This window comes from Mustela nivalis (assembly GCF_964662115.1).
Source record: "Mustela nivalis genome assembly, chromosome: X".
NCBI classification, from domain to species: Eukaryota; Metazoa; Chordata; class Mammalia; order Carnivora; family Mustelidae; genus Mustela; species Mustela nivalis.
This window is the reverse complement of record NC_139040.1, coordinates 29643793-29664636: the sequence shown is the minus strand read 5'-3', so window position 1 is coordinate 29664636 and position 20844 is coordinate 29643793. Positions and strand designations below refer to the sequence as shown.

Sequence of the window (20844 nt, the reverse complement as noted above, 5' to 3'; positions counted from 1 at the left end):
TTTTCAGTGATTTCAACGTCCATCTGGTCAACCATCCAGCACCCTGGCTTCTTGTTTCCCAAATCTGCCCATTGCCAATGACCACAGCCATTTTGGGAAGCACTTCGAAAGCCCAGCATGGAGTGCCAGTATGAGGCCTTGTATCTTGAAGACCCATATACCTCAATGCATTCATTTCATTGGTACATCAACACATGATTTCCAGAAGCTGGTCAACCTTTAGTACAGGAAGCGTATAAAGGCGTGTAGCATTTTTATTAGGAATTAGTCTTGTGCTTCATATAGCAAAAGCCAAGTGCCAAAGATTGTATCTATAGAATGTTACCTTTTATGTAATAAAGGGAGATATTTTCATACAAATACCTATACACACATATTCCTGGAAGCTTTATTCATAATAGCTCCAAACTGGAATCAGCCCAAATCTCCACCAATGGACAAATGAATGAACACACACTGGTACATCCACACGATGGAATAGTACTCAGCAATAAACAGGAAGAAACTATTGGCGAACACAACATGAATGAATCAGAGAAGCATCACACCGAGTTGAAAGTAGCCAGTCTCAGGGGCGCCTGGGTGTCTCAGTGGGTTAAGCATCTGCCTTTGGCTCAGGTCATGATCCCAGAGTCCTGGGATCAAGCCCAATATCGGGATCCCTGCTCTGCGGGGAGCCTGCTACTCCCTCTCCCACTCCCCTGCTTGTGTGCTCTCTCTCTTTCTCTCTCTGTCAAATAAATAAATAAAATCTTTTTTAAAAACCTTCTAAAAAATGTGATGAGTTTAGTGTAGGCAGATGGTTAGACATGAGCTAAAGGCAAGGACAGTGATCAATAAGCTACTCTTAGAAGTCCAAGGGCAGAACATCTTGACCTTGTGACTTCCAAGACTCAGGGCTAAAGGACCAAGAGCCACAGGTGCAGAGCATGTGCTTTCCTCTCCCACTGCTGCCCCAGGGTGACCCCCAGACTCATTATAATGCATTTGCACTGTGGTTATAGCTCCCCTCCATCGGGAAAGCCTGCCACGATGTTCCATACAAACCTTGCAGGGTCAAAAACTCCCCCTCCCCACCTGTGGGAGGGGTCCCTCAAGTGACTGGCTGTAGCCTCCATTAGAGGCTCACATAAAAGGGAAGGACCGCTGTAGCCTCAGGCCAATTACCACCCCTCTGGGCCTGGCACTCTTGCTCTCCCACCTTGAGAGTGCACTGTCCTTAATAAAGCTGTTTTCAGCTTTCACTAGGGCACTGATCTCTAATCCTTTATTAGGCCTGTGCTAAGGGCCGAGACACAGGCTTTTTGCGCTGACACTAGGTCTTCAAATAGGCACTAGAGATGTATTATCACTCTATCACCTGGACCATCTCTTAGAGCTGTAAAAACACCAGCAGCCAGGGAACTAAAAGGATCACGGGACTACCATTAAAAAAAAAAAATGTTGAATTTGGATTACTATGGCTTGGTAATGGGAGCTAATTAAATTCCATTATGTGACAGCATAGTTCCTGAGATAGAGTAAGTATTGGATAAATTTGTGGAACAAATAAATGAGTGATTGAAGGAATGAACAAAAAGACTCACATATTTCAATATGAAACCTTCCTGCTTCAAGCATCATCAAGACTTTTGACACAGAATGGAAGGATATTTGAGTATCACCTGAAGTTAAATACCATGTGCCAAGGGATAAAAATGTAAAAGCCATGGAAGCCACATTCCATGGCGCATTTACTTATTTGTTTTAGATTTATTTATTCATTGGAGAGAGAGCATGAGCAGGAGGGGCACGGGGAGAAGGAGAGAGAATCCAAGCCAACCCCATGCTGAGCACGGAGCCCGAAGTGGGGCTTGATCTCACTACCCTGAGACCATGACCTGAGCCAAAACCAAGAGTCAGACACCCAATTAACAGCACCACCCGCGGGGGCCCTATTTTTTTTTTAAAGTTTATTTATTTAAGTCATCTCTACACCCAACACGGGGCTTGAACCCACAATCCCAAGATCAAGAGTCACATGGTCCACGGACTGAACCAGCCAGGTGCCCCTCTGGTGTTTCTATTTCACTGCAAATGTTAGAGATAGATGCTGACGTCATTCACCCTTGACACACTTGCCCAAACGGCTGCTGAAGACATGGTGGAAATCAAGGCTGGGGAGAAAGCAAGAGGCTCTGTCAGATACCAGTTCACTCGAGAATTACAGACGTGGCTCTCAACGTAAAAGGGCAAATTGCCGATTGTGACAAAGCTGAATATTACTCACTGCAAACTGAGGAATCCACTGATCTTGGGAAGTGAGCTGATCTTCGGCTATTTATCACACCTGACCTAAAACATTTCATGAAGACATTGTGTTAGTCTGTGCCAAATTGGACAACCGAGAAAGAGATCCCGCCCCTCTCTTCCGTTTTCCCTTCCTGTGACTAATGCTTGCAGAGAACTACGTGTCAAGCAGCATTCCAGGCACAGGGGAAGAAAAGAAAAGCAGGAGATAGAGATAAATGCTCTACAGAGAATTGAAACAGGGCAATGTGGCAGAGTGAACAGGGCCTCTGTAGGCGGAAACATTTCAGCAGCGCTCCAAGTGACAAGAAGGAACCAGTTCTGCAAACATCTGGGGAAAGAACTGTCCAAGCGCCGAGCAGCAGCTAGCACCGTGGTTCCCAAGAGGAACGGCCTTGCCTTCCAGGGGGCATTCTGAAAATCGGGGGAGGGGATGCCACAATGATTGGGGTACTCTGCTGGCATTTAGTGGGCAGACGCCAGAGATGGTGCACATCTGCAATGCTTTAGAATGTCCTGCGTCCTTTGTGACTTTCATAGACCCAACCAGACCCGTGTGTAGGTGGAAAGCTGTTAATAATTATCGGAGCTGAGAATTTAACTCTGCCTAACTCTTAAGACATTTCTTGCACAGTGTTTCTGTACAAAGAATTTTCCAAGGGGTGCAAGTATCATGTAAAGAGAAAGTAGGTCCGATTTGGTTTCATTCTGAACCTCACCGAGAACTGTTCAACATTTCAAAAACCCACCCTCCCCATGACAAAGCAAATGTTTCAGAAAACACTGTACCTAATGGGAATGCTTCAGAGGAAATTGATGATGGACAAGACGGTTTTTTGTTGTTTTCTTTTTTTAAACTATTATTGATAAAGAAATTTTTTTTAACCTGGAGAAAGAAAAGAGCGGGGAAGCCAACAGTACTGTGGGGAAGGAAAAATTACCTCTGCCCTCTGGCATTCTTCTAGCTGGACGAAGAATCAAATTGACATGAGACAAATTGACGGGAGAAAATCAAATTTAATTTCGTGTGCACAGGGAATCCACACACCCATGAGATTCCAAAGACAGTTAGGCAACATGAGATCATCCTGAACTAAGGGGACAAGGAATGGGGCCTGAGACTTCACGAAAAAGAGCAAAGGTTTGGTAAACAAATGTTTACCCTCCAGAAACAATGGGACAGAGAGAATTTTGAGCAAACAGGCCTTGCTGAATTCCTTCCTGTCCACCACACCAAGTTCATAGTATAATGTAGGTGTCCAGGGTGATCACTCCCTTTCAGGGGCAGGCCCCTAATCTAAATTCTTTTAAGCAGTTTTGGGGGGAAGGTCAAAGTTTCTTCCAGAATCCTCTGGGCCTTGATTGTTTTTAGCTCAGCATAATCTTCTGGCCAAAGGGACATGTCTTGGGGGCGGTATAACACAAAGGGACACCATCAAAAGGCAATCTCCCTTGGACCTCTGTTCCTAGGTCTCCCAGTCTCCTTTTCTAGAGATAACCTGATTAACAGCTTTTCGGAGAGCTCTCCCCAGGCATTATCTCATTTTTGTTTGAAAGAAAGGCAGAAAGAGAGAAAGAAAGAAAGAAAAGAAGAGAAAGAGGGGAAGGGAAGGAGAGAAGCTTCAATAATAAAAGCAGGGAAGATTCAATAATGAAAATTCAGCAGAGTAAATTTAAAGATCAAATTGCTTTATACAACAATTCCTAAACTGGGCAGCATCCCATCTGGCAAATAGTAAGGAGCTCCACTGAGCTGCCGAAAAGAAAAGGGTTTTCGGGGCACCTGGGTGGCTCAGTGGGTTAAGCCTCTGCCTTCGGCTCAGGTCATGATCCCAGGGTCCTGGGATCGAGCCCCACATTGGGCTCTCTGCTCTGCGGGGAGCCCGCTTCCTCCTCTCTCTCTCTCTCTCTGCCTGCTGTGATCTCTGTCTGTCAGATAAATAAATAAATATTTTTTTAAAAAAAGAAAAAGAAAAGTTTTCAAGGCAGAGGTGAGTAGGGTGGTATTATTAGCAAAGAACGCATTGTTTTAGGCAAGGCAGCCCTCCTAAGGGGAATGGAAGGGTCCATGGGCGGCGGATTACTCCCTAATGCAGCTGACCAGAAAAATTCCAGGCTGTCTGGTTAAAGATCACATTTCTGGAAGAATCGGGGAAGCTGCAGTGAGATTAGGTCCCAGGTTCTGGTGGGGTTTAGCATAAGTGACTCCATTTTTAAGAGAAGGAAGGAACGAAGGGAGGGAGGGAAAGCAGGAGGGAGTGAGGGGGAAACCCCATATAAACGAGAATTTGAGCAGGAAGAAAATGGCCCGCCAAGTCCTACCCACTGATCACTCCACAGCACGTGCAGAGGCACCTAACTCTCTCTCGAACACACTTCTGTACCATCTGTCTTGGTGTCGACAGCTATTTACTCCTTTTGTAATTTGCAAAATTCCGTAAGGCTTACGAATAAAAGACAAATTATGGGCGCCTGGGTGGCTCAGTGGGTTAAAGCCTCTGCCTTCGGCTCAGGTCATGATCCCAGGGTCCAGGGATCGAGCCCCATGTCGGGCTCTCTGCTCTGCGGGGAGCCTGCTTCCTCCTCTCTCTCTCTCTCTCTCTCTGCCTGCCTCTCTTGTGATTTCTCTCTCTCTGTCAAATAAATAAAATATTTTAAAAAAGAATAAAAGACAAATTAAAAAAGCAGGAATCCACCAACATTGGTATAATTATAGCAAGATAAACTAAAACCTGAGGAACATCAGCAAGTCGAAGTAAGCCAATGCAATGTTTAAAAAAAATAAAGGAAATGAAAAGAAAAGCAAGCGCAAATTGGAGTGCCCCCCAACTCCAGGACCGCCAGCCAAAATTTAATGAGTTTCCACCTCTCCCAGGAATGTGACTTTTTTAACAATCTGGAAAGTCCTTAGCAGCACTAGTAATGTAATCTGCATGATAAACACCCCACCATTCCCTTCCAGCCAAAAGCAGCTGTCCTAGCCTAAATCCTTTCTTTTCTTTTGCTAATAACTTTTTGCCACACACCACCCTCCTGCCCAGAACAACCTTCTTCCATAGAATTCCTCCTATGAGCCTCTCTACTTGCCACAAGGAGTGCAGCCCTATTCCAGAATCGCCTAAAAGAGAGGTGCTTGGTTGGCTCAGTCGGTTAAGCATCGTTGCCTTCAGCTCCGGTCACCATCCCTGATCCCCCCTTTGGGCTCTTGGCTCGGCGGGGAGCCTGTTTCTCCCTCTGCCCCTTCCCCTGCTGGTGCCCTCTCTCTCAAATAAGTCAATGTTTTTTTTAAAGAATCACTTAAGAGGGGCACCTGGGTGGGTCAGTGGGTTAAGCGTCTGCCTTCGGCTCAGGTCATGCTCCCAGGGTCCTGAAATCGAGCCCCGCATCGGGCTCTCTGCTCAGCGGGGAGCCTGCTGCCTCCTCCCTTTCTCTCTCTCTCCCACTGCTGGGAGCTGCTTACACTGTCATGTATGTTCTCTCCCCCTCCCCCCCCAAAAAAAGAAAAGAAAGAAAGCCAATTAGATCTTCAAGATTATTTGATTTTTTTTTTAACAGTACAGTGGAGAAAAGATATCACTTAGAAGAGAAAGTGAAGAATGACAGTTGAATTTAAAACTGTTAGCATCTCCTAAGGCGGGACCAGGGTGACAGGAGGCCTCGTGCTTTCAGTCAGCCAGCCACCTTTCTCCTTCTGTTAAATTACTACTCAGCTTGTTTGTTTTATTAACTGCCTCCTTTTAAAATTTTTATTTTAAAATAATCTCTACACCCAACATGGGGCTCGAACTTACAACCTCCCACCTCCCCGGATCGGGAGTTAGTGCTCTACCAACCAGGAAGTTACCCTCCACATCTTTTTTTAATAAATTAATGTATTTTTTTTAAGATTTTATTTGTTTATTTGACAGAGAGAGAAAGACAGCAAGAGAGAAAGAACACGAGCAGGGGGAGTGGGAGAGGGAGAAGCAGGCTTCCTGCTGAGCAGGGAGCCCAATGTGGGGGCTTGATCCCAGGACCCCAAGGTCATGACCTGAGCCGAAGGCAAAGGCTTAACCATCTGAGCCACCCAGGCGCCCCTGCATCCTTTTCTTAAAGTAATCATACATTTATTTATTTATTTATTTATTTATTTTTAAAGATTTTATTTATTTATTTGACAGAGAGAGATCACGAATAGGCAGAGAGGCAGGCAGAGAGAGAGAGAGGAGGAAGCAGGCTCCTGCTGAGCAGAGAGCCCGATGCGGGACTCGATCCCAGGACCCCGAGATCATGTCCTGAGCCGAAGGCAGCGGCTTAACCCACTGAGCCACCCAGGCGCCCGCATACATTTATTTTTTTAAGATATTATTTATTTATTTGAGAGAGAGAGCCCGAGTGGGGGGCAGAGGGAGAGGGAGAAGCAGACTCCCCACTGAGCAGGGAGCCTGACATGGAACCTGATGCCAGGACTCTGGGATCACGACCTGAGCAGAAGGCAGACAGTTAACTGACTGAGCCACCCACGAGCCCCTCATACATTTATTTTTAACAGAGCACCCCAGTTTCACATCATGTGCCTTTTTCAAAGTTGTGGGTCCTTAACCTGCTGTGTTTCTTCACCGACTTTCACCAAGTGTGCAAAAGAAGCAGTTAAACTTAGCCTGAGTCCCTAAAGCATCGTCTAAATACGGGACATGCACAGGAAGTGATTTATGATTAAGATCAATATACATGATGTTCTCTATGGTTAGCAAATAAATGAGGCTCTCGCTGAGAATAGGAACACACCTTATTCCGTTGGCACCCTGCTACGAAAAGACAGAAGGCAAGAACTATACACTTCCCTGTTACGCATTTTAACTGTTGAACCTATAGGGAAACAAATATATACATTTTCACGTTAAATCACCAGCTCCTGATTTCTCCTGACCCACAGCTGTGAAAAGTAAAAATGGTTCTTGCCTCTGGTTCACTGGAACAATCTTATTCATGCGGGACAGAAAAGAATAGCATTGCTAAGGAAAAGCATGTCCAGACCCGGTCCCCAGGATGGGGGCCGTGAACTCCCTCACACAGGCTGCCTTGCAACAAAAGGAAAACATGGGACTTGAGCCAATCTCCATACAAGGTAATGGCTGCATCAACTCCTTCCATTCTCAGGGCAAAAGGAGCTTTAGGACCAAGTGCTACCTGAAGGTCCTGTTATTGTTGGCCCCAGGTTCCAGTTCAAGGCCTCTTCAAGTCCACAGTCACAAGCCTCCTTTCTCCAACCTCCCTCAGCTGGGAAGTCCGCTGACAGCAGGACAGAAGTCACCAAGTATGAAAAGTCAGCATTCTCCAATGTTTGAAAGCAGAGCCAGGCATCCGGAGTCAGAACCAGCCCTGTGAATCTGGGCCCTGGGACGCCTTCTAGAGAAGGTTCCTCTATCGTTCTGTGTGTTAGTCAATTGGAGGAAATAACCAGATAAGCCTCAAAGCAACCATGCGCCTGGGGGGTCTCGCCCTCACAGACTGCTCACGGCCCCTTTCCCTTGCACTGTTACTATCAAGGTGGTTTTTCAAAAACAGAGACAGGGAGACACTTGGAATTCTGTTTCACTTAACAAAATTCTTCTTGGACTCTGGCCAAATCACTCTCAGCCCTTCTTTGCCTCCATTGTCCCCTTAAGCTGAGAGGAGGGCCACTGAGAAGGTCCCTGCTTGAGTTACATTCTGCAGTCACAGGGGATGTGTAGCGCAGCCGCTGGTTGGTGTAAAATCAACCTAGATTTGAATCTCGACTGCCCCTTGCAGCTGTGACCTACGGTCAGCCAAGCTCTCTTGTCTTGCCTTCCTCTTCAGTATCTAATCAGAGCTACGGACAGAGTGCTGGAGGGGCCACGGGCCGGTTTGCCCCTCCCTTAACTGCACAGAAGAATCTATACTGGGGGTCTTTTCCAGAATAAGGGTTATGACCAGAGATCAATTTTATCTGAGTGACACATCTGTCTGGCAGGACGCACATCTCAGCGCCAGACATCTGCTCTGCTTTTCATTGTTCCGGGAAGTGCATTCCTCTGTGAAGTCCCAAACCCCTCCCCACCTGTCCTTTAGTTTGGGATGACCCGGATACCTTGTTCTGCCCGCTTGTCTTTGAAATGTCCACTGTCTGTGTGGATTCCCCGTGTGTATAAAATTCCATTTGATTTTCTCCTGTTCATCTGCCTCCTGTCAATCTGATTCTTCATCAGTCTAGAAGGCCCTGCAAGGGGGCCGGAAATTCTTGCTGGGGCTGACCTGTGTCACTGTTCATTTAATCCTCCCAACAACCCCTAGAAGAAGAAACTATAGATGAAGCAACTGAGGCACAGAGAGGGGTTGGAGTGACCTCCCCCAAGGTCACACAGCTGGTGAGCTGCCAAGATGCCAAGGCACGTTCCAGGGTCCAGACCACCTCCAGAGCCTCTCCAACCGAGGGCAGTAGCTGAGGTCATGCCCATTAAGGGCTCTCTTGAGGATTCAGTGAGCTCACGCACGGGAAGCCCAATGCTGGACAAGTGTGACAGGTGCCGCGGCGTGAGAGGTTTCTTTTCCCCTCCTGCCCTGCGCACTTGGCGCGGCTGGGCCACTTCTTGGCGCAGAACCTAAGAGATCCGAGGGAGGACAGCCCAGGCCAGGGGTGGAATGTGGAAGGAGAGAGGGTGGTAAACAAGAGAGGGGAGGCGGCTGGGGGGGGGGGGGCGCGGAAGACGCGGGAAGCCAGAAGCAGAGCCTGCGAGGCTTGGAATTCTCCAGGGCACAGAGAACGCCGCCCGCCGCAGAGCCCAGGGGAAGGGCGCGGCCTCGGCCCCGGGGCGGCCTCCCCAGCCCCAGCCCCAACCCCGAGGCCCGCGCGCGGGCGAGCAGCCGGCTTCCCGATCCGGCCGCGGCCCGCCCCACGCCGGGCGGGGCCCCGAGCCGCGCGCCGCGCCGGGCCGGGCCGGGCCGGGCCGTCCGCCGGGAGCCCGCCGGGAGCCGCAGTCCCGAGCCACGCGGTCCCCCGGGGTCGGGGTGGGGAGGGGGGGTGCCGGGCCCTGGCGTCCGGGCCGCGATGGCGACGTGGCGGCGGGACGGCCGGCTGACGGGCGGCCAGCGGCTGCTGTGCGCGGGCGTGGCGGGGGCGCTCAGCCTCAGCCTCACCGCGCCGCTCGAGCTCGCCACCGTGCTGGCCCAGGTCGGCGCCGCGCGGGGCCAGGCCCGGGGCCCGTGGGCCGCGGGGCTCCGGGTGTGGCGCGCCGAGGGGCCCCGGGCCCTGTGGAAGGGGAACGCGGTGGCGTGCCTGCGCCTCTTCCCCTGCAGCGCCGTGCAGCTCGCCGCCTACCGCAAGTAAGAGCCGGGCGCGGCGCGGCGGGGCGGGCCCGGGAGGGGAGGGGGCGCCGCGGGGAGGGGGCGACACCGCCCTGCTTCCCGGGCTCCGCCTCGGGGTGGGGGGCGCCTCGCGGCGAGCCGCGGCCTCCTTCCGGATCGCGCGGGAGCCCCTCGGGGCAATCGGGCCAGGACGCGGCACCTGCGCAGGCCCTGGGGTGCACTGCGGAGCCTCCCCGGGCCGCCAGGTGCCGTTTTGCGGAGCGCAGTCCCCGGCGCAGAGAGGCTCCCGGAGTTGGACCGGCGAGGAGGGGGAATGGGGCAAAAACAGATTGGGGGAGGGAAGGAATGAAGACCTGCCAGGAGGGACGGCTTCCTGCCCATTCCCACCCTCCACTAACTTGGAAATGTTGCCTTGGCTGGCTCAGGAGAGAGACCGTTCGGAAGGTGTGTGTGTGCAATTGTGCCTTCGAGAGGAAAGTGCTTGACGGGAGGGGGGCGGGGGGGGGCAACCCATGGCCACGAAAGGCCACAGATTTCAGCTCCCCTCCCACCAATGAAGCTTGGCCTTTAGGGCCCAACAGAGGTCCCCCAACTTACTGCCTCACCCCACCCTCTGCCGACTGGCCTCATTCTTTGCCCATTTTTCACCTTCCCCCAACAGCAGCTGCTTCTTCCGAAGCTATCTAAACATGCAAATGCAGATGAGTCTTCAAAGGTCCCTCAGAGCTCAGAGATATTTGCATTTTCACTAAAACAAGCCTAGAAGAATGAAATGGTACTGATGGAGCTTCAGGAAGAGAGGATGTTTCTGACTTGAGGGGAGGGTCCCCGTGTGCCTCGTTCCGTGGGCACAGTGCCAACTCTGAGGACTGGCCTTGGCTTTGAATTAGACAGCTCACGGTCTTCACCACCTAGTTGAACCCTTGGAGGCTCAGTCAGGATTCTCACCATTGGTGCTGGAAGGCTCACCAGGCAGCTGACAAGCTGGATGGAATTTTCCTTCTCACTTGAGTCCTCTTGGCCAGCCCACATTTCACCTAGGCTGGGGAGGAGTTCCCTTCTCTGCCCCTGAGGAGGAAAGGTAGGGAGATCCTCAGGCATTTGTCTCCAGACTCTCTTTCCTCCTCAGCAACAGCTGGCTTGATGTCTGTAAACAGTTCTCTCCACAAGATGGTATGGAAATCTGCCTTTGGAATGTAGGCCGAGGATTAGGAGACCCAACTTTACAGGCTGGTTTGTTTCAGTATTGTGGCTGGTCGGGTAATCCCCCGCCTGAGAGGAAGATCTTTTCCTCTGTCCGAGATTCTTCTTCTAGTCGGACGAAGAATTCAATGGACGTTGAGACAGGCTCCTGGGAGAAAATCAAACTTTATTTCCTCAGCGTGGGCAATACACACACACACACACACACACACACACACACACCCCACACACGAGTTTCCCAAGACAGGCAAAAGGAAGTATAGGTGTCCTTCCGAGCAAAGGAGGAGGAGGTAGGGGTCTGGGACTTCAAAGGGAAGGAATGCAAATCACAGCAGGATGAAAGAGAGCAAATGTTTGGTAAGTGTTGGCTGGGCCACTGGGAAACATGGAACAGAGAGGAATTTGAACCTTCTTTGCTAAACTCCTCCCTACCACCCCTAATTCTTGTCTTATTGATGGCCATCATTGTGTTCCTGGAGCAGGTCTTCTAAAGGCTTTTCAAGCTGTTGCAGGGAAGGTCAGAGTTTCTGCCGGAGTCTTGGGCCTTGATTGTTTTCTGCTCAGGATAATCTCCACCACACTATTGTTGCCCATCATGGGGAGGCCTGCCCTTGGCCCCGACACCGCCTAGTATATATACATCATTCGGTTTTGTTAACAGCCTAATTGAGATACCCTTGACCTATAAAAAGTATATATATATTTAAGGGGTAAAATTTGATGTTTGATGTGCATACACATGGTGAAATGATCACAGCAATCAAGCTGATCAGCATAGCCATGACCGCTTAGTTACCCTTGGCTAGGTGTGTGCACATCATTGGATTTTGGTAAGGCCCATCGGGTGGGAAGTATCGTGCCCATTTTCCAGATACAGAATTGGGCTCAGACTGGCCCCACCATTCCTCCCTATAGGGCTGAGAGCCCCATAAGCCGACCTTCTGCCTCCAAATCCATAACTACTACACCCTGCTGCGTTTCTTTCTGTGTTCATTTGGAACTAATACAGCCAGGCCTCCTTAAGTACCTGCTGGGACAAAAGAGGCATGTTCCCGGGGCCCCAGTGCTTACAGAGGAACAGAAGAACGGAAGATTATTGTGTCCATAGCATGTGGCTGAGTGCTACAGAAATCCACCTGTTGCCGGCTCAATCAGTACAGCATGCAGCTCTTTTTTTTTTTTAAGATTTTATTTATTTATTTGACAGAGAGAGATCACAAGTAGGCAGAGAGGCAGGCGGGGGAGGGGAAGCAGGCTCCCTGCTGAGCAGAGAGCCCGATGTGGGACTCGATCCCAGGACCCTGAGATCGAGACCTGAGCCGAAGGCAGCGGCTTAACCCACTGAGCCACCCAGGTGCCCCGCAGCTCTTGATCTTGCAGTTGTGAGTTCGAGCCCCACATTAGGTGTAGAGATTACTTAAAAATGAAATTTTTATTTTTTTTTAAAAAGATTTGATTCATTTATTTGAGAGAGGGAGAGAGAGAACACAAGTGGGGTGAGAGGCAGAGGGAGAAGCAGACTCCCCGCTGAGCAGGGAGCCCAATGCCATGCTCAATCCTGGGACTCCGGGATCATGACCAGAACTGAAAGGCAGACGCCCAACCAACTTGAGCCACCAAGGTGCCCCAGAAATGAAATCTTTTAAAGAAAACAGATTCACGCTTCTGATGAGGAGGAGAAGATGTGAGGACCTCACAGAGGAGAAAAACCACCTGGATTTGGTCTGGGGAGAATGCATAGGAGTTTGCTGGGCACAGATGGAGAGAAAGATAGAAAGATTATAGGTAACGTCATGAGCCAAGGCACAGAGGTGGGCAGGCATGCGGCAGGACTAGAACACAGGGTGTGTCTACAGCAGCATTGGGAAGTCCAGCCAGAAAAGCAGGTTGGAATGCGATCTCAGAGGGCCGGGTTAAGGACTTTGGACTTGGTTCAGTGTGGCCAATGTTAGCTGTGGGAGATTTTTGAGGAGGTGGTGGTGGTGGGGAGGTGATGTTTAGAGCAACTCAACAGGAATTACCGTCACTTGGTGGCAGGGTATGATGACTAGAGAGGAGGAAGACTAGGGGTGGCTGGGCCAGTTAGGAACCTGTTGCACTGGTCCATGTGGCAGCTGCGGGCACCTGACACAGACTGGTGGCTGGTGACCGGGAAAGGAAAAAAGAGAGAGTTCCCAGGTCTAAGTTTGCTAATAATGTTTCCTGTGAGATTGTTTTCCTCCTGGAAACTAAAAGGGAGTATTTCAGTGAATGGCAAGGCATAGAAAGCAAAGTGGTTGGCTAATCATGGTGCTAGCCTTCCTACACAGAGAAGATACCTTTAGTCCATCCTTATGATGAAGTTCTAGAACCTAGGTGAGGTTTGGTGCCATGCTATCGTATGTCCTGAAGACTGCATACTGTTCTGTCATATTAACCCATGGAAATACTAGAAAAGTTTGGCAAGGGGAAATTACCCAATTTCATAGGTTAGGCGGTTTGCAGAAGACACTGACGAGAAACAGTAAAGATTGAAATCCATCATGGTCTATGTGACATTCCAACACATGTGGTCCTTACAGCCAACTTCCCTAGGAAACGGTCCCCGGTTGCGTTTTAATTCAATCGGGTACTGGTTTCGGCCGGCTCCCAGTGGAGGTCTCGCAGCCAGAAGTGGCTAGACAGGGCATGTGGAGGGGATCACATTAGATCAATCAGGAGGAAACCTCACACGGGAGTCTTAAGATTGGCAGCCGTCCTGGTGACTTAGTTGGCTGTCCTGTGCCCAAGAGAGACAACTTTCTATAAGAACAGGAATAGAGTGAGGCCATCAAGTTTCTGGGTCTTATTGCCATTCCGGCCAGGGTACTAGCTTACAGCCAAAAGGCAGACGCTCTCCTCCCCATAGAATAGCCACGGGCTAGAGGATTACAGCCTGAGCAATTGACATGCAAGTGTTCCAATAAGACCATACTCCTTGAAAAGCCCCTGAAATCAGAGTAAATGGAAAGAAAGTACTCACCAATTTTGCACCGAAGCTCAGAGTCCAAATGTAAAGACTCACAGCCCCACGTTGGGTGCCATATGATGAAGTTCTAGAACCTAGGTGAGGTGCCAGCTTTTGCTTTGTCCTCAGCCAGCCTCCTGCTCCCTCATCACTTATACTAACTCATCTCTACTCTTTCCTGGCTATGAGTTTGCAGAAACAGGTGGCTGAGGGTAATGGTATACAGCCTAGGATCGGGGGTTTGAATGAAGCGTAAACATGGAGAATGTTCAGGAAATGGAGGGATTAACTGACTTGTCCCCAAAGAGAATTAATGGCAGAGCTGGAACTGGAAACAGGTCTCCTAGCTTTTTAGTCCAGGGCTCTGCCCACCATTGTGATGCTGATACGTCTGCTCCCTTGGATTTATGATCAAAAGTCCACTGGGTAGAGTCTATTAGGAGCTGGGCCCTGGCAATAAATAGTGCGGAACACAGCGGCTGGCTGTCAGATCCATCGACCAGTGGATCTTCCTCCAGCTTTACTGGACAACTGCTTGTCGAGCTGTATAAACGTTGGTTGGTGTCCCTGCAGCTCTGGAATAGTTCGGAACTAGCCCCACTTTCTTACTGTATAACCAGTCCAGGAGCTCATGTTCAGCTGGGTGGCAGTTCTAACTCCAGATACCTGGGGTGGGTGGGGGTTGGGCGGGGTGTGTGTGATAGCCTGTGGCTGAAAGAAGGGGTTACTGCTGTTCACCAGCTGAGCCAGTGTTTCTGGAAAAAGCTTCGGTGCATGGGGGGGGGGGTGGCGGGGAAGAGCAGAAAGGGGAACACTTCTGCCCCAGCCAATCAGACAAGAGCTGAAAGGGCGGGGGTGGGGCAGGATGACATCACTGATGGCCTATTAGGGTCACCTGCCTTGACTCTGCAGTTCCCAGGGGAAGGGTTGATGGTCCTTGTCTCTACCGGATGATAAGAGTCTGAGAAGAAAGGACTTGCTTTGGTTCTTTGGAATTTTGTCTATTTGATAGTAAGACCTGACTTTATAAACCAACCTGCTGTGAGACAGGGTTCCTATTCCTCGTCCATCAGGTTGTTCCGAGAACCCAGGGCTTAGTTCCTCTCCCATTGCCCCTCTCCACCAACTGCTTTCGCAGGACTGTAGAGCTCCGTTAGGACCTTTGGTGAGTGCGAGCACAGTTGTCTGGTGCATAGTGCATAGTAGAAGTTCGATAAATGAGTCTGGAAGTGGCCAAGTGGGATAGGGAAGAGGATGAGGCGATGAGAAGGAACAGTGTTTCTTTGGCATTTCAGGCTCCCACCGTCATCTGGATTGTTCCAACTGGCTGCAGACCGTCCGGCCGGTCAAGCATGTCCATTTCCTCTGTCTCCCCTGCCCCTCCTCAGGCTCCCCTCCAACTCGACTGGCCCTGGGGGAGAGAAAAAGCAGGAACAAGGAAGTGAGCAGGCAGTGAGACAGGCCAATGGCCCATTGGCGAGGGCCAGCTTGAGTGACCTGCATCTTTCAGAAGTAGCTGCTTAACTCATGACTGGTTTTTTTTTTTTTTATGACTGTTTCAATTAGTGCAGTTAACAGTAGTCAACAATAGTTTGACAAAATGAAGACTTTCCTAGAGCTTGAAAGAGATGCTTTTATCTTTTTTTTTTTTTTTAAGATTTTAGTTATTGGAGAGAGGGAGTGTGAACGGGCAGGGGCAGTGGCAGAGGGAGAGGGAGAAGCAGACTCCCTGCTGAGTGGGGAACCTGACGCACGACTTGATCCAAGGACCCTGGGATCATGACCTGAGCTGAAGGCAGACGCTTAACTGAGCCGCCCAGGTACCCCCTGAAAGGGATGCTTGTGATCATTGAGTGTTTACTCGGGAGCAAAGGGTTGGTCCTAGGACTCCTCAAATGATTTCACCTGAATACCCACGTGTCTTACTTATCACACAGAGGGCCCCGGCTTGCTGCCAGGCTGAAGGAACAGGACATGCGCCTCTTTATGGGAGACTTGAGAACCAGAGAACCGGGGATGGTCTGAAAAGATACAGCGTGCCTGGGTGGCTCAGTCTTTAAGTTTCTGTCTTTGGCTCAGATCATGAGCCCAGGGTCCTGGGATGGAGCCCCACATCCGGCTCCCTGCTCGGCGGGGAGTCTGCTTCTCCCTCTCCCTCTACCCTTCCCCCCCAACTTGTGTGTGCTCTCCCACTCTCTCAAATAAATAAAATCTTGAAAAAGATATACTTTTTTTTAGCCTAGCCCTGTTCATTTTCCTTTTACTCAAACCCCCACTATTCCTCTCCCTCTCCCCTATCCCATTCTCTAGTAGAAAATACTATTTTTCCTGGTTTCCAAGCCCTTCTTGGTTTTGTCCTCATCAGCAAGGAGTAAAATTCCTTTGCCTCCTGGGCAGGGAATGTGTACCATGTGAAAGTGCCCTTTGAACAATTTCTGCCGAGATTGGTCCTGACTGCTTCCAGAAAGAGGGACCGCAACAGTCTTCCTGGCTTGCGTTTGGAAAAGTCCACCCAAAGCCATTTTTGGCCACATTATAACGCTGTAAAGAAGCACAAGGAAGAGTGCCCATGTACCCACCATCCTGAAGTGACAGCATGAAAGACAGCATAAAAGATACTTCAAGTATCTTTTTTTTTAAAAAAACAGTTTTTTAAAAGATTTTATTTATTTGACAGATAAGGATCATTAAGTAGGCAGAGAGGCAGGCAGAGAGAGAAGAGGAAGCAGGCTCCCTGCTAAGCAGAGAGCCCAATGCAGGGCTCAATCCCATGACCCTGGGATCATGACCCGAGCCAAAGGCAAAGGCTTTAACCCATTGAGCCACACAGGCGCCCCTCAAGTATCTTTTTTTAATACAAAGAAATAAAAGGTTCCAGAGAAAGAAGTCCCGTTCATTCCGATTCCCTTACCCCCTCCACCTTCCCGGGGGCCTATTTAATACTTCTCTATTTTTTTTAAGATTTTATTTATTTATTTGAGAAAGCACAAGAGCAGAGTGAGAGGCAGAAGGAGAAGCAGACTCCCCACTGAGCAGGGAACCCGCTGAGGGGCTCGATCCCAGGACCCTGGGACCATGATCTGAGCCAAAGGTAGACACTTCACCAACTGAGCCATCCAGGCGTCCCTGTTGACACTTTTTAAAATATGTAGCTATGGGGCGCCTGGGTGGCTCAGTGGGTTGAGCCTCTGCCTTCAGCTCAGGTCATGATCTCAGGGTCCTGGGATCGAGCCCCGCATCGGGCTCTCTGCTCGTCGGGGAGCCTGCTTCCTCCTCTCTCTCTGCCTGCCTCTCTGACTGCCTCTCTGCCTGCTTGTCATCCCTCTCTGTCAAATAAATAAATAAAATTTAAAAATAAAAAAATAAAATATGTAGCTATATCCATCCATGAATAATACAAGATATTCTTTTATGGGTGTGTTTCTTCATTTAAATAGATGGTTGTCATACACTGTAGGTCACCCTGCAGTGACTTTATGCTCAACTTTATGCTTTTAGGATTATCCGTATGAATACCTAGCCTCAAGCTCATTGCAGCTATAGTTGTACGATTGCTCTAATTTACCCATTCCCCTATGAATGAACTTTTAGGTTGTTCGACTTTTCACACGAACACACTATGTTGTATTGTCTGCATGTGTGCGTGGGCAAGAGCTTCTCTAGGATGTGTACCTAGAAATGGAATGTCTGGGGTGAAAGGAGGTATTCTTTCAGTTGTGCTAGATAGTACAAAGGGGCTGGACCAATTGACATTTCTGCCAGCGGAGATGGGCACACTCCCATCTCCACATGTCCTGCCCATCACTTGATGCCATCAGACTTTTTCATCTTTGCCAGTCTACTGGGTGAGAAGTGGGATCTTGTTTGTACTGGTCATTTCCCAGGGAACTAGCAGGGGTGCCACATCTTCCCTTATCCATATTTTTTTTTAAGATTTTATTTATTTATTTGACAGAAATTACAAGTAGACAGAGAGGCAGTCAGAGAGAGGAGGAAGCAGGCTCCCTGCTGAGCAGAGAGCCCAATGTGGGGCTCTATCCCAAGACCCTGAGATCAGGACCTGAGCTAAAGGCAGAGGCTTTAACCCACTGAGCCACCCAGGCGCCCCAACCAGTCCATATTTTAAAAGATGTTATTTATTTATTTGAGAGAGAGAAAGAGCACAAACAGGGGGAGGGGCAGAGCAAGGAGGAGAGGGAGAAGCAGAGTCCCTGCTGAGCAGGGACTCCTACGCAGGCTCAGTGGGACCCTGGGATCATGACCTGAACCGAAATCCAATGCTTAACTGACTGAGCCACCCAGGCATCCAAACCAAGATTTTTTTTTTAACTCAATTATTGGGGCGGGGTGGGGGGGCGCTCGGTGGCGCTCAGTTGGTTGAGTGTCTGCCTTCAGCTCGGGTCATGTTCCTAGAGTCCTGGGATCTAGCCCCACATTGGGCTCCCTACTCCATGGGGAGTCTCCTCCCTCTGACCTCTCCCATCTCGTGCTCTCTCTCATACTCTCTCTCTCTCTCTCTCTCTCTCTATCAAATAAATAAATAAAATGTTAAAAGATAAAAATAAATAAACTCAGTTACTGGGAGGGAAGGGAGGGACATGACCCCTGGCTGGCTCAGTCGGTAGAGCATGAGACTCTTGGTCTCGGGACGTGAGTTCAAGCCCCACGTTGGACATAGAGGTTTTAAAACAAACAAACAAAAAGAAATCTTAGTTACTGAGGATGCTTAAAGTCATCATTTCATGCACTTTCATTTCTTTTAAATTCAAGAGAACCAAAGGAGCACATTCTAGTTCAGTATTTACCAAGTACTCCTATTCATTTATACCCCACCGGCAAGCCAGGATTGACAGTTACACAGATAAAGGGGAAAATGCTCAAAATGAAGTGGGAAGAACTTAAGGTAGACATAAAGAACAAAGTCATCTCCTTATAGCTCACAAAATTCTATTAAGATAGTAGAATTGAATGTGCTATTCGTGAATCCTAATACATTGATATAGTAACTTTCACTTTGTAAAACATTTCCAAATGCTGGGAGATATTGTAAGAAGTGGTATAGAACACTCAGGCACAATCCAGAGCTGATTCTCTTGGGTTTTTCTTCCTTTTTTCTCCTAGGTTTGTCATACTCTTCACGGATGACCTGGGCCATATTTCCCAGTGGAGCTCCATCATGGCTGGGAGTCTTGCAGGCATGGTTTCCACCATTGTGACGTACCCTACAGACCTCATCAAAACCCGGTTGATTGTGCAGAACTTGCTGGAACCATCTTACAGAGGGATCCTCCATGCTTTTTCTACTGTTTATCAACAGGAAGGGTTCCTAGCCCTGTATCGAGGGGTTTCCCTTACTGTTCTAGGTAAGATGGAACTTTTCACCTTGTCCAAGGAAAGGTTGTGTTCTTTGGTATAGATGAATATTGTATATCTTTGTTTGTAACCGGTTAAATGCAGTTTTTCAAGGGCAAGGTCCTATGGATTCAAGCCATGTGGAGCCAGTTAGCTTCATTCTATTCCTTAGCCACACACCCTCTACCCCGCTCCTAACTTTGGCCAGTCACATCCCAGGGAGGGGAGGAAGGGAGAGTGAAGGTGGCTCAGCCCAAACTGATAGGAAGATAATCCCACACACCCCATCTGACTGCGGGAAAGAGACTCGGCGTGCATACAGACATATGTGAGCACAACCAGGTAGCAAGCATACCTTCCGTGGTCTCTGGAACCTTTGCCAAGACCACATGTGCACGAGTCACCGGAGTTCCCCAATTGCCAAACCCGGCAGACTCTCACCTGATATCGGACCTTTGTTGCAGCATGTAATGCGACTGACTACCCCTTCTCCTGGAAGCCTGACTTCCAGCTAGCTCCCCACGTGTCACTGTCATCTCGGGGCTCCTTCCTTGGCTTTCTTTTCACCCTCCATCCCCACCCCAGGTGGCCTCAGCTAAGCTCGTGGCTTAACCAAGCATCAGGATACTCTAAGGACTCCCGGCCTCTGTAACAACAGTGACTACCATTTATTGGTGCTCTCTTTGTGCCCCACACCGTGCTGAACGCCTGGCGTACAGTTTCTCACTGAAGCCTCAGCTTACAGACAAGGAAGTAGATGCTCAGGGACTGAGGACTGAGACTTGCCCGAGATCCCATAGGTAGGAAGCAGAAGAACCTAGCGATGTAACCCCAGAGCCCTCTGTCTTAACCACTGACTGCTACCAATTCCCAGTGGCAGGACGAGTACCTGCTATTGGACACCTTCACCTGCTGCTCCCGGGGCACATCCAGCTCGAGACTAAACCCAGCGTCCTCGTTAGGCTCACACCTGCTCCTCCTGGGTTCCCTAAAGAATGCGACCACCTGCCTTTCACCCAGTGGGCCAAGCCGGAAGAAACCTAGAACTGCTTCAGCTCCTCTCCTCTCTCCGCTGTGGCTTCCGGCTTCCGGCACCAAGTACTGTCAGTTTGACCTCTGCACTCTTCATCTGTCGCCCTCCTCCTTCCCCACCTCCCTCTGCCCTCGTCCTCATGCTTCCCACAGACACTTACAAGAGGTCTCTACAGGATCCCAGTCCCAGGCACTGCTGCCAGGGCCTGGTGACCTTCTGAAACCAAAGGCGGTCATTTCACCACCCTCATTCCTCCGTCCTCTGTTCCAGCCCTCCCTGACTCCTGAGATACAGGGAAAGGCCCAGATTCCTTATGACACACCATTTGATCCTTCACACCTGGCCCCGGTCGGCCCGGTCCCACTCACCTCCTGCCGACCCTCCACCAGCACTCGTGCCCCAGCCACCCAGAAACACTTGCAATTTCCTGGAAACACCACTCCCTTTGCACCTGCTGTTCCCTCTGCCTGGACTGCCTGTCCGCTCTCCCAATGTCTGGTGAACTCCTGCTCAATCCTCAAGACCCAGTGGGCAATTTTTCTCTTCTGTGAAGTCCTTCCTGATGCTCTAGGTAAAATTAATCCCTCTGGTCCTCGTGTGCTTAAAGCACTTTGTACCGCCACCCCACCCTGGCCAGTTAGCGCACATATCAGCTGTCTGTCTCCTCCAGGAATCA

At 49.7% G+C, this 20844-nt stretch overlaps 1 protein-coding gene and 1 long non-coding RNA gene across 2 annotated transcripts in view; one reads left to right on the top strand and one right to left on the bottom strand.

Moving 5' to 3' along the window:
• Positions 1-8987: 8987 nt before the first annotated feature.
• The window catches only part of SLC25A43 (solute carrier family 25 member 43), a 44212-nt gene continuing 32355 nt past the window's right edge, over positions 8988-20844 (top strand). The window contains exons 1-2 of the mRNA XM_082716328.1: positions 8988-9612; positions 18905-19146. Of these exons, the coding sequence (XP_082572454.1) occupies positions 9338-9612; positions 18905-19146 (517 nt within the window). The 5' untranslated portion in view covers positions 8988-9337. The remainder of the gene's footprint in view (positions 9613-18904; positions 19147-20844) is intronic.
• LOC309855757 lies at positions 11968-15190 on the bottom strand. Its single transcript, XR_014306977.1, has 2 exons — positions 14820-15190; positions 11968-12938 (listed from the first exon to the last, which is right to left on the bottom strand). It is a non-coding gene; the product is annotated as an uncharacterized lncRNA (long non-coding RNA).